At 46.7% G+C, this 13,023-nt stretch overlaps 1 protein-coding gene across 1 annotated transcript in view; it reads left to right on the plus strand.

Moving 5' to 3' along the window:
* PLPP3 (phospholipid phosphatase 3) overlaps positions 1-12,296 on the plus strand; it is a 90,729-nt gene extending 78,433 nt beyond the window's left edge. The window contains exon 6 of the mRNA XM_043875616.1: positions 10,346-12,296. Coding sequence (XP_043731551.1) covers positions 10,346-10,471 — 126 coding nt within the window. The 3' untranslated portion in view covers positions 10,472-12,296. The remainder of the gene's footprint in view (positions 1-10,345) is intronic.
* The last annotated feature ends 727 nt before the right edge of the window (positions 12,297-13,023 follow it).

The following is a 13,023-nucleotide window of genomic DNA, read 5'->3' on the forward strand; positions in this document are numbered from 1 at the left end:
GAAGATCCCAGCCTCTTGTAAGGCCTCATCTCCCACTCCTCTCACACCCCCTCACCTCCAGGCACAGCACTTGAAACAGGTTTTTCAGCACCCTGAGCTCCTATCTTAGACAGCTGTTCCCTTTTGGTGGAGCACAGTTTCAGTTTCACTCCATCGCTGATGAAACCTGTGTTACTTTCGCATGTCGCTGCTCTAACAAATTGTCACAAACTTAGTAGCTTAGAACAGCACAGATGAATTTTCTTAGAGTTCTTGAGTTCTGAATTCCACAATGCATCTCACTGGGCTAAAATCAACATGTTACAGAGCTGCATTCCTTCTGGAAGATCTGGGGAGAGTCTCAAATATCAATGATTGCTTGACATTTCCAGCTTCCAGAGGCTGCCTGCATTCTTTGGCTTGTGGTCACTTCCTCCATCTTCATAACCAGCAGCGTAGCATCTTCATCTCTCTTTCAGACTCTCTGGCCTCTGATCCCATCAGCACATCTTCTGTGTTTCTGACTCTTCTGCCCTTCCTCTTTTGAGGGCCTCTGTGATTACATTGGACCCACCTGGATAATATAGGATCATCTTCCCATCTTGATATCCTTAACTTAGTCACATCTGTGAAGTCCATTTTGCCATGTAAGGTAATGTATTTGCAGGTCCTGGGCATTGTTGGGGGTGGCATTGTTTAGTTTGCCATGTCTTCTCTTCTGCCTTTTCTGAAGACAATTGCTTAACTTTCTTCTAATGGTGCCATGGCCCCTTGAATGTTTTCCATTATGACATTCAGCCTGGTTCTGTCATAACTGCTCAAATGTCTGTCTCCCCAGGTAGCCTTATGGGTACCTTGATGGCAGAATCCATGGCTTAACCCACGGTTGTTCATTCTCAGTGCCTAGTGCTGTGGCTGACATGCAATAGCTGCTTGAGAAGCATTGGTTAAAGAATGAGTGATGTTAGCTTGTGACTTTCGGCAAGATACTTCCTCCCTGAGCCTAGTTTCCTCATCTGTGAATTGATCGTGGAAGCCCTTTAGCTCCATGACCTTCTCCCACAGGGATTCCAAGGCTCAGCCAACTTTGGGCTTTGTAGTAACTGAGCTGGATTTGCCTTCTCGGGGTTTCCCAGGTGGCTCCATGGTAAAGAATCCACCTGCCAATGCAGGAGACACAGGAGATGTGAGTTCTATCCCTGGGTCAGGAAGATCCCCTGGAGAATGGCCATGGCAACCCACTTCAGTATTCGTGCCTAGAATATTTCATGGACAAAGGAGCCTGAGGGGCTGCAGTCCATGGGGTCTCAGAGTTGGACACGACTGAGCACACATGCAGAGAGAAACCCGCCTTCTCAGACAGAACCGTCTCTCTGCAATGTCTATGTAAGTGGCCTCTACTGGGGGCCACAGCATATCTTATATATCCCCAAGGGTTACAACGCATCACTCCAGAATGTTGGCTCAGCCACTGCCTTGGGCAATAGGCTATGACAGCCAAGCACTTTGACCTGGGTCTTGAGAGCAAGTTCTGTCACAGCAAAAAGATATGTCTAGACAAAAATCACATGCCAAACAGGAGAGGGTTCTGTTCCCTCCCCCACTGCTTGGTAGTTGAACTCTTTCCAGAGGAGGGGCAATGGTGCCCAACACAGACAAAAAACCTACACGGCATCGTGGACTCAACACAGAGATACAGTCACATGGGGTCCGAAGGTCAGGCACACTGATGTACACCTTCACACATGTGGATGCAGGTGCATGGCACAGAGGCACATGGTCAGACCCAGTTATACACAGACAGTCATCCATCCTCTTTCTGTCACCAGCTCTCAGAACCACGGATACACAGACAAGCCAAGGCAAACACAGGCACATACTCACTGTACCCCCCGCCCCCCGACACACACACACAGTCACCCCTCCCAAGATTTGAACTCCACAGCTGGGCTCAGCATTCCCACCCTTGGAGTAACCCAGGGACCCGGATGAAGCGACAGACAGTGGGTTCATTTCCTGTCTGGTGACAACTTGCCTATCTGGCCACCTCCTCCCTGACCCTCCAACAGATGGCAAATTACGGGGCCCTGGGAGGGGTCAGGGCAGGGCCAGGCCGCCATTGCAGTGGTGCAGCAGAGGAAGCAGCTGCTCGTGAATTTCATAAACACGCGGCAGAGTCTTTCCTGGTTTTCCTCTCGTGGGGGGTGTGGCTCAGACAGCCGTCGCTCTTTTGTGTGCTACTGTCTTCCTCCAGGATGTAGGGAAGGGCGAGGGTGTTCTTTGTCTCTGCCCCAGAGAGGTGACCTTGAGGGAGGAGACAAACGAGGATGTGAATGGGAGAAGAGTTCAGTGATGACAGCCCCCCAAGAGGAAACTGGGGTGCAGGGAGACAGTGAGACACACCTGAGGGCACATGGTGGCAGAGTAGGAACCAGATCCTGGCTCTCCTGATCTGATCTTATAAGATTAAACTAGGAAACCCCAACCATGTGCAATCTATATCATGAATTTGTGGGATGATCTCCTTCTGTACCGGGAGATTCCCCTCTATTTCCACTGGATTTGTTCCACTGCTGCCCAGGCACAGGGAATGGATGAAATAACCTCCCGAATCTCTCTGGCCCTGCAAAAGCCTGGCTGTTTGTCCAGGAGCTCTGGGATGACCTCGCCACTCTGGGCCCCCAGTCTCAGATGGGCAGGGGTGACAGGAGCATGGGTGTGAGAGAGAGAGAAGAAAGCAGAGTCAGAGGTAAGCTCTGCCCCTCAGTAGATCATGACAATTTGCAACGTCATTCTATTGGGTTGGCTAAGGAGTTCATTCAGGTTTTTCCATAAGATAAAATCTCCTTTCTTGTTCCCCTGCTGAGATGGATGGGATGGATGCAAGGCCTACTCAGAAGGGGGGAGTTGTATTCCCACCACTTAACTTAGATATATTGGCCAAGTTACTTCCTCTCAGCTGCCTTTTCCCATCCCACCAGGTGGGGATGATGCGTCTTAACACACAACCTCATCTTTGGATTGAGGAGTCAATGAATTAAAGATGTGTCATGCTTGGCACATGTAGCACATCGATTGAATGTGTATTCCATGTTAAGTATGATGCTTCGTTTTAAATATTCACAAGCTAAAAAGAGTTGGTCCTTAAAGAGCTTATGGTTCAGTGGTTTCCCAACCACAGTCCATAATAAGAAACACACCGTGCATCATAACCCATTAGAGGCAACTGTGCATGCATGCTCAGCTGTGTGTCTGACTGTTTGCGACCCCATGGACTGTAGCCCACCAGGCTCTTCTGTCCATGGAATTTTCCAGACAAGAATACTGGAGTGGGGAGCCATTCCCTCCTTCAGGGGATCTTCCTGACCCAGGGGTTGAACCCACGTCTTGTCTCCTGCATTGGCAGGCAGATTCTTTATCACTGAGCCACCTGGGAAGCCTAATAAAGGTACCGACACATAACTAAAATATTTCACAAAATAAGACTTACACTTACTGTAGGTGATACAGTCTAATGTTTTAAATTCAACCTTTAAAATACTGGTAGTGACCACCTAATAAATTGATATTATAGCTTATTAATGACTTGTACTGTGCAGTTTGATAAACGCTGCTCTAGTGGGAAGGACATGAAACATACAAGTGCGATAGACAGGCACAGCCATTAGGATGGGCTCCTGTCCTGGGGAGAGTGGGGCCAAGAGAAGGGGAGTGCTCCTTTTTCTTGAAGGTGATGGATGTCTGGAAAGAATTCTTACAGTAGGAGAATATTGAGCAATGTATGGGTATTTTCTCTGAGATACAAAAGATAAGGAAGGGCATTTCATGTAGGAGGAATTACACAAAGACATGGGGATGGATGTGTATATGGCATGACTTGTGACCCTAAAAATTTCAAAATGATGGAACATGTGGGATGCTTGGGAGAAGTCGGTTATAGTAGCCTCCTTTACCCTTTCAACTTCAAAAGGTGGGATTTCTGGAAGTGGTCTCCTGCTTCCTCCAGTGTCTATAATTCTTGGGGACCATGTTCCTGAACTCTGGCTGATGCTGGATCTAGCATCCTAGTGACCGAGTGTCTGCTCTCTGGGTCCTCCTTACCAGCCACCCTCCTCCGTATTAACTGAGAAGTACCCTCCTGTGAGGCTCTTTGCAGAGTTCAGATGCCTGTTCTCCTTCAGAATTGCCCATGACCTTCCTCTACTGCTCCAAACCCCTCTTCTTTTCATGGGACTGACTTCCTTCATGACCCTCGGTATTGATGATGGTCATGAAGGATGATGACTATTTGAAGAGCCTTTCATAGGTAAGAAGCGTTTTTACATGAATCCTTCCATTTAAGCCTTACAGAAACCGTAGGAAGGTAGATTTTTAAATAGCCACAGCACACAAATGAAGGGCAGACCCATCATCTGAAATCACAAACTTCTTCATCTTGCACAAGTGCAAACCTAGACAAGAGTGTGCATTGGCCTGGGTCACACAGCAGTCACAATTTGGGGACTAGATCCTGTAGCCTGACTTCTTGTGTGACACTCTTTCTACCTCATCAAGTTCCCACTCAGATACACAAGGAAATTACTCAGTATGGACACTGGTAGTTTCCCAGGGCCAAACAGTCACTGACACTGGCCTTATTAAGGTCAGAAAATAATTATTGTAATAAAGTAACTCCTATTTAGTCAAAAGACAGGGCTGCCAAAGATGACTTTTCTTTGCATGTGTGCTCAGTCACTCAGTCGTGTCAGACTCTTTTGTGACCCCATGGACTGTAGCCCATTAGACTCCTCTGTCCATGGGATTTTCCAGCCAAGAATACTGGAATGGGTTGCCATTTCCTCCTCCAGGGGAACTTCCGGACCCAGGGATCAAACTCTCGTGTCCTGCATTGGCAGGTGGACTTAAGGTGTGAGGGTGAGCCAAGACCCAAGGCAGGGAAAATTATTCTGTAATCGGTGAGATTGTTTCTTATGGTAGAGCAGGATGCCTGAAGGATATCCCAAGACCAAGGCATTGGGTGGGGGGGGCGGTATGCAACAGGGACAGCCCATGGTTTCTACCCTCACAAGGGGAGTGAGTGGACCAGATTTACTGAGGGTTATGCATGCTGGGCTCCAGTTCATTCCCTTGAGTAGCTTGTTGTCGAAAGGGAAATCATGACGTCACATTTAAAGCACTGCACCTGCACCAAAGTCTAGGCCTCATACTAATACGGAAGGTCATTAAAAGCTCAGTGTGGGTACTGAAGAGAACAGGTAAGAGCAGCTCAAGGAAGGGCTCATGGAGCCCCAGTGTACAGATAGCGGAGTTGCTCTCAAAGAGATTACAAGATGTCTAAGACACACAAGCCATTGAATGGCGGGTCTAGCAGCCCATCTGATCATCTGGAGATTGGTGAGCTGTAGGCAGGCAGCTCCTCAGCTGGGTTGGGCTGTGTGCTCTGGGGAGTGGCGTATCAGAGCTGGTGAATGCCGGCAACACGACACTGGAAGCATCTTTCTTTTTGATTGGCTGACTCATTCCCCCCAAAAGCCCCAGAAATTATTGGCCTTAGAGAGCAGATCCTATGTGTCCTATGTAAAACTCCCATTTCATATGGTCTTCGTGTCTGACTTGAATCGATACAGGCTTTCACCTATTCATTCATATTCTTGATCATTTCTATTTCCTTCTAATTTTTCTTGTTTCTACTTTCTTCTCTTGTTTCTTTTCTTTTTACCCAAGAGGCTGGGGAAGAGGTGACTGGATGTGGGCAGGCATTGAACACACAAGCCAGTGATCATGGCTGTTTGCTATCAAGCCCCACTTGTGCCTTTTGTGACACCACGTATTCCTTAAGTAAGCCTGAGGTATTGTATCCCTCATTTAGATATTTTTCTGAAAGTGGCAGAACTTAAATTTGAAGACAATTTTGCCCTACTCCCAAGAGCAAAGCCTGTCACCGGTGCTGCATGTGTAGGATGGGAGCGGGAGATGGCGACCCATTGGCACAGTAATAAGAGTCAGCATTTATATAAGGAAAACTCCTATACATTTCTCATCTCATCACCTCCAGTGGGATTCCCCCAGCCTGGAGTTGTCGTGTTTGTGTGTAGCCTTGCTCTGGATGGAAGGACTACATTCTCCTGACAGCTTGCCTGAATCAGATCACTGTACCCTCAGGTTACAGATCCTCTGTGACTCAGGAGGTCAGAACCATATCTCTAAGCCAATGTCGGAGGGAGCCAGAATATTAGAAGGCAGAGGAAAGCAGAACTATAAATTCCGCACCACTCCCCCACAGGATAGTTACCCAAACAGAGTTTTGATGGGAACAAGTGCAAGATTTCTAGAGTTGAAAACAAGACTAGAAAGAAACACAGGTCCCCCTGCGCACACATCCACCCACATACATATGCACACCTCTCAACCGCAGTTCTGGCCTCAACCTGTCAGAAACCCATCTCGTCTTCTTTGTCTTCACTGCGTGATGGTTGCACAGGACTCATCGTCTCCTCTTCTGCAACAGTGTCCTGACCAGTACCCCTGCCTTCAGGTGCCCAGCTCCCTTTCTGATGCCTTCTTCTTAGATAATCGTGATCTTAAAGCAGGTCTCCCCACCATGCTGCTTTCCTGCTTCAGCCTTGACCATGGCTTCTCAGGCTGTGTCATCCTCCTTCTCAAGATCTGGCTCCCCCCTGCTGCCCCCCTGACCGCTCGGCCTTCCCCACACTGAGCTTCCCGCAGCTCCTGGACTTGCTGGGCCCCCTCACTCTCCTTGCCTAGAACAACATTCCTGGCATTCACCACCTGGCTCCCTCCTACTTATCCTTCAAAGCTAAACTCAAATAGACCTCCTCTGGGGGAAGCTTTCTCAGGCCCTCTTCCCTCCCCTTCATCCTGGGTTAGATGCCGTGTTCTCTGTACTGCTTTAACACCCTGGCTTCCCTCTATCATAATCCTAAACCACGCTATTGTATTGCTCTATTTACTTGAGCTATGAGGTATGACCTCATTGACCTATGAGCTCTTAGAGGGCAAAGAATTCTGTCTTCTGTATAGTTATCTTTATCATCTCAGGACTTGGAACAGGGCAGATGTTTAATAAGTGTTTACGGATTGTGCTTTTCCAAAAGGCAATTTATGAAATGCAGAGAAGAGGAGAATAGGAATTGAAAGCATATGCTCAGGGCGAGACATCTTAGAACTCTTAGTGGTGCTTCTCACATCGATTTTGTGTTTGCTGAGACTGTTGCCTGCTGGTTCTTTCCCATGGCAGAGAAGTTCTGTGCAGTGGGCTATGGGCTGGGGTGGGGTGGGGGGTTTGTCCCACATACCTGGGGTAGTCACCTAATTTGTACAGACCCTTCACAGCCTGGGCTTCTGGGTTTTCTTTCTGGGTGGAAGTCATCTTTTGTGGAAAATAGAGCTGCTCCAGGAAAAAAAAAATTTTTCAGTTTTTTTAGTTCTTTTTGTGTTCTGCTGTTCAAGCATGAAGAAGACAGAGGCCTGTTTGAGTCTCAACAGGATCATGTTTCATGATCCCCAAAAAGTGTTTGTGTAACTTCAAGCCACGCGGAAGGTGAAATATAGCTTACAGGGGGATCCTGTTGGACCAGAGTCTACTCTTCATCTTGCTGTGGGGCTGTGTGCAGTTGGTGTGGGAGGATTCGATCCCCCTGAGGTCTGTAAGAGTTCTACATGGTGATAAGATCCAAGGCCAGAGTGCCTGCTTCCAGTAGAGAGAAGTGTAGAATTTCAACACCAAACATTTTATAGGCTCCTAGTATGTGCAAGGTTCAGTGCAAAGTGTGTAGGTGATGCAGGATGATCAGATTTGGACTCCATCCTTAAGAAGAAGGATGGGACTTGATCCCATCAGAAGAAAGGCTGATGAGCAAAGTTTTGCAGACACGAGAGCACATGGCTTACTCTAGGCCCAGACATGACTTTGGTTCCCAGACAAGGTACGCCTTTTATTGAACTATGTGCCAGACATAGGTTTAGAATTCTTATCAAGTACTTTCTCACCTTTAACCTTCATTTCATTCTTATCTCGCAGTTGGGAAACGGAAATTCTTAATATGTATTGGGTGTGAGCTCAGGAAATTAAATTGGGAAATCAGCCAGTAGACAGAGGTGGTGTCAGGATCTTGAAGGGAGGGATGTTTGTTTGAGGGTGTCCTCTGCTCTCCTTGCTCTCAGTAGATGGCATGTAGGCTGGGAGAAAGATCTTTAAGAAATGAGATCAGTAAGAGCCTTTATTTGGTGGGGCTCGCTGCTGGGCTAGAGGAAGTGGAGTTGAGAGCCTGACTGAAACCTCTTCCTTGGGGACAGAGCAAAGGAGGAAGGAGAAGGTAATTTCCAGGTAGCAATGAGGACATATGTTCTGCACCTGTCAGAGAAGAGTTGAAAAGTTTTATTGATCTCTACATTCAGCTGTGTTTGTTCAGATTTCCTTATACTGAGGCATCTGAAACCCACTTCCCCACTTGTTGGTAAAGAGTTCCCAGGCAGGGCAGCCTCGGGCCTCCTGGCAGGACTGAGCAGACCTTTTCTCCCCTGAGTCTCAACTTGTCCCTGGCTGTGAGACAAACCTTCCTGTGTCATAGTTCTTGCTGTTCACACCTCCTTAGAAAATGAGACAAAAGGTTTAATTTTTTTCCTTTGCAAAGGGTCCATTCAATTGCACTCAGACTGTAAATGTTTTCAAATGTTCCATTTCTTGACTAACATTTCACTTTTCTATTTTTTTTTTCACTTTCTTATAACTTAGAAATTGCCTGGCCCTTCATATTTTTTTTTCAACAAAGGAATAATAATAAGATCTTTGAGTAGGTCATCTATGAAGTGGGTACAAAAACTCAAAAGGTACAAAGGATTTTGTGGTGGCTAGTAAGCCAATGCTTCCTTTGGCCTTCTGGTCACGGAGTTCTCCCAGGGTAACCAGCATCCAGTGATTTTGGTTGCATTTTGCTGATGACTGTATCACTAGAGAGAACACTGTGGAAATTGGTTCAACAAAGGATACAAGTCCTTTCTGTGGCCAGGCTCTGGCTGTTAGAGGCTTGGTGTTGGTGCAGTCTTACTAAGAACTTCATTTTTTGTGTGTGTGTGTGCCTGTAATGTGTCCAGAATGAAGTCACAGGGCTGTGCTTATTAGTGAGTGCATTACCATCTGTAGGACAAAGACTCTTCCATCCAGAAAGCTGTTAGACATAGGAACTTTGAAGTGTTTTAGTCCCCATTTCGAAACCCAGCCTTATGTTTCCTATTAAATTACATGGCTGACAGCTGCCTCTTACAGTTACTTCATACAAACTCCTGTTGCTAACTTGCTCAAATGGGGATCTGTGTATTTATTTTCCCACCTAATACAAAGCATAGATTTCTCTTATTTGGGTAACTGAGCAAGTTCTTGAATCTTTCATGATAAGCTAATTGAGGCAGAAACTCTGCCTGAGCCATCCTTATACACTTGCCAGTAAGCACTCAGTAAATGTTTCTCAATGATTCTAAGACAACTCAGTGAGGTCATATGCTCAGAAGGAGGAAGGAGGTTGGGGATGAGTGATAGGAGAGTTTTCATTGACCTTTCCTCTGGGTTAGTTGCTGACTCCTTCAGCCAAGAGACCCTGGCTTCTTGACCTCCATCAGCTTGTTGACATCACTGGGCTTTCAGGAAAAAGCGATCATGACTGCTTCCTTGCTCCAGTGCCTGCTGATAGGAATTCATATTGGCTGATCTCTTCTGGTTACACCCTAGATTCCTTTGTGAGGAAAGGGAAAGTATTGAGGACTAATGACGGTGACTAATGCTTCCTTTGTTTGAGAACTTATCTTTCACTGCTGCTCATTTACCTTGAGAAATAAGGAAGTGGGGCATGTAGATAGGGAGCACTGGACTGAGAGTCCATGGATATGAGGTCTGCTCCTACCCTGGCTGTGCAACTTTGGGCCTGTCACCACCCTTCTCTGGGCCTCAGTTTCCCTCTCTGTGCAATAAGAATTGGACTCTGTGGTCTCCATGTTGTGCATTTAGTTGCTCAGTCGTGTCCGACTCTCTGCAACCCTTTGTACTGTAGCCCCCTAGATGCCTCTGTCCATGGGGTTTTTCAGGCAAGAATACTGGGATGGGTTGCATTTTCCTCCTCCTGGGAATCGTCCTGACTCAGGGATCCAACCCACGTCTCCTGTGTCTCTTGCGTTGCAGGCAGATTCTTTACCTGCTGAGCCTTTGGGGAAGCCAATAGTCTCTGTGGTCCTTCCCTATTCAAAGTTTGGGGGCCCCCTTCCCTAAAGTCCACAATCCTAGGATCTTCCCTTTGCCTGTCCCCAAGGCCCAAATGTTAATGACTGATTGGGATCTCTGATTTTATGCTTCTAGGTTTTCTTCGTGTCTGACCTCTTCAAGACCAAGACAACACTCTCCCTGCCTCCTTCTGCCATCAGGAAGGACATCCTTTCACCTGTGGACATTATCGACAGGAACAATCACCACAACATGGTGTAGGTGCCACCCACCTCCTGAGCTGTTTTTGGAAAATGACTGCTGACAGCAAGTTTTTGCTGCTCTCCAATCTCATCAGACAGTAGAATGTAGGGAAAAACTTTTTGCCCGACTGATTTTTAATAAGGAAAAAAAAAAACAAAAAAAGTCTTACCTTGTGGCCTTCCAAAATAGGTAGCGTTCACCTATATGGAAACAACAGCAAACTAACAGCAAATGCGGGAATCCTGGATATGCAGTTGGTTTAAGTGTTCATGTTCTAGTGAACACGGGCTTGTTCTGGAACAAACACTAAGATGATCTGAGTAGAGTCTGCTGGTCACCTTTGTGACCTGAGGAATCCCAGGCCTGTTGGGAAAGCTCACATTCACCTTGTAGCACACGATGCCGGAAATAGCACTGAATCAGCAAACTAGCCATTGGGGGCTCCCCTCTCGTGTCTCTGTCCACACCACTCAATTCTCTACTGTGACTTTGGTTCAGGAACCTTATTTGTTTGTTTGTTTTTGCTTTTAAATATAAGAAAAGAGCAGGTTTGCTCAGCCCAGCGGTCAAATCCTGAATCCAGATTCCCAGTCATGAGGCCTCATCACTCACTTCCTCAGCCCATAGGCCAGCAACCACAGTCCCTCACTTATAGTGATTAGGTGACTCTTTGTGGATGAGTGAATTTCACAAATAGCACAATTTTGGAAGAGCTGGAGGGTTTGGGCCCTCCCGTGTCTTCTCTTGACGCGCCATCCTGTGATGCTGAAATGCTGATTACGGGATGCTGATGTTGTGTACAGCAATCACCCGGGCACTGGCACACTCAAGTAGTGATGATTAGCTTCGGCTACTGCTTTCTCCCTGGAGACCCTTGCTGGGTGCCCACCGGGATGGCCTCTGAGGGCCCAGAGACGAGCACAGAGGTAGTCTGCCATCAGCTGATGGAAAGCAGCCTTCCATGCAAGAGATGGAGGAAGGAAGGGGCAGAATGAAAAATGAAGCAACCCTTTGGCTACTCACAGTCTGAATGAGCCAGAGTAGCAGACGGTCTCACATCCCAGAGGCGGCCCTTCCAGATAACTGAGTTGACAGGGGCAGGGTCTCTGGGAGAGCCGCTCTTGCTAAGCTGTGTAAAGCACTATTGTCTTGGGGTTGATCTCTAGGGCAGTTCTCGGTAGGTTCTGCTGGGCAGAACACGTGGGTTAAATCTCCGTAGAGTTTCCTCATCCTCTCTCCATAAGTGTCCTTCCAAGCAAGGTCCCCACTTGAGGCAGCAGTCAGGGACCGCTTCTACTGAACCTTTGAGGAAAGGAGGAAGGAAGAAATGCTTTCAGATCTCGGATGCACACCTTTCAAAGGGCTAAATGTAACCACATGGGTCAACCACATGCACAGCCTTACTACAGAAGCCGTCCTGTCATTTCAACTTATAGCAAGCTATGATTTTTATATATAAATATTATATAAATAATGTATAAAACATTAAAAGTTAACTATGTAAAATATTATTTCTGAAACAATTTTAGCTATATCCACTATGATTATAAACTGTGTCTCGACCTGTGTTATTTACATTAGCTGCTTAAAAAAGCATGGAATTTTTTTTTTTAATATCAACTAAAATACCGTAGTTCTGTGGTAGATGTTTTTACAATGAAAGAAATAACTGCAACTAGAGAAAATTGTATAAAAACATTAAATTGCCAGTATTTTTGTAAGGTTCCATTTTGTAAAGAGAATAATATTCAAAGACTTTTGTAGAATACAAAGTGAAAACTTGTATCTGCGAAACTATACTTGTATTAAATGTGCTTTTTAAATAAAAGCTCATAACAACTAAGGAGGGAGCTGGAGACTTGGAATGGTTGAGGGGGTTGGTCTTGGTGGTTGGGAGGGTGGGAGGCTCCCTTCCCCCACAGGGCACCACTGTGGGATTCTCTCCCTGGGAAATATAGTGGCTCTGGTGTAGATACTGATGCCCTGAGCTCTTTCATCTCCAAGAGCCTGTTTGCAGAGTGACGCTCTGGTCCTGCTCTCCTCTCGGAGAGCTCCCCTCTTCTAAAGAGCTTTTGTATTCTAAAAGGGGGTTTCCCCAGGGAGGGGGGAGTTGTGGGTCCCCCAAAGGCAGATAAGGAGAAGGCTGTTGATGATAAGTTGTGCTTGGGAAGTTCACTGCAGCAATCCTTTACACAGCCAGCGACATCAAAGGCAGGAGGGTGCACTGCTAAGAATGGCATCTGGCTCCTGCTTTTCCTCTCTGATCCCCTGGAGAAGGGACGGCTATCCCGTCCAGTAGTTTTGCCTGGAGAATGCCACAGACAGGGGAGCCTGGTGGGCTACAGTCCATGGGGTTGCAAACAGCTGGACACAGCTGAGCGAATTTCACTCACTCACTTTCTTCTGTGTTTCCCCAACCTGGAAGAGCAGGGGAAGCTGGACATCGTTTAAGCACCAGTGTGCCAGGCACTACAGCCTGTTTGTTGCTTTTGATCCTTCCAGGAGTTCTGATTTTGAGAAATAAGGAATATGAAGGAATGCAAAGATGATGTTTAAGATTGTGGAGGAGT

This window comes from Cervus elaphus, chromosome 20 (assembly GCF_910594005.1).
Source record: "Cervus elaphus chromosome 20, mCerEla1.1, whole genome shotgun sequence".
In the NCBI taxonomy this organism is placed as follows: domain Eukaryota; kingdom Metazoa; phylum Chordata; class Mammalia; order Artiodactyla; family Cervidae; genus Cervus; species Cervus elaphus.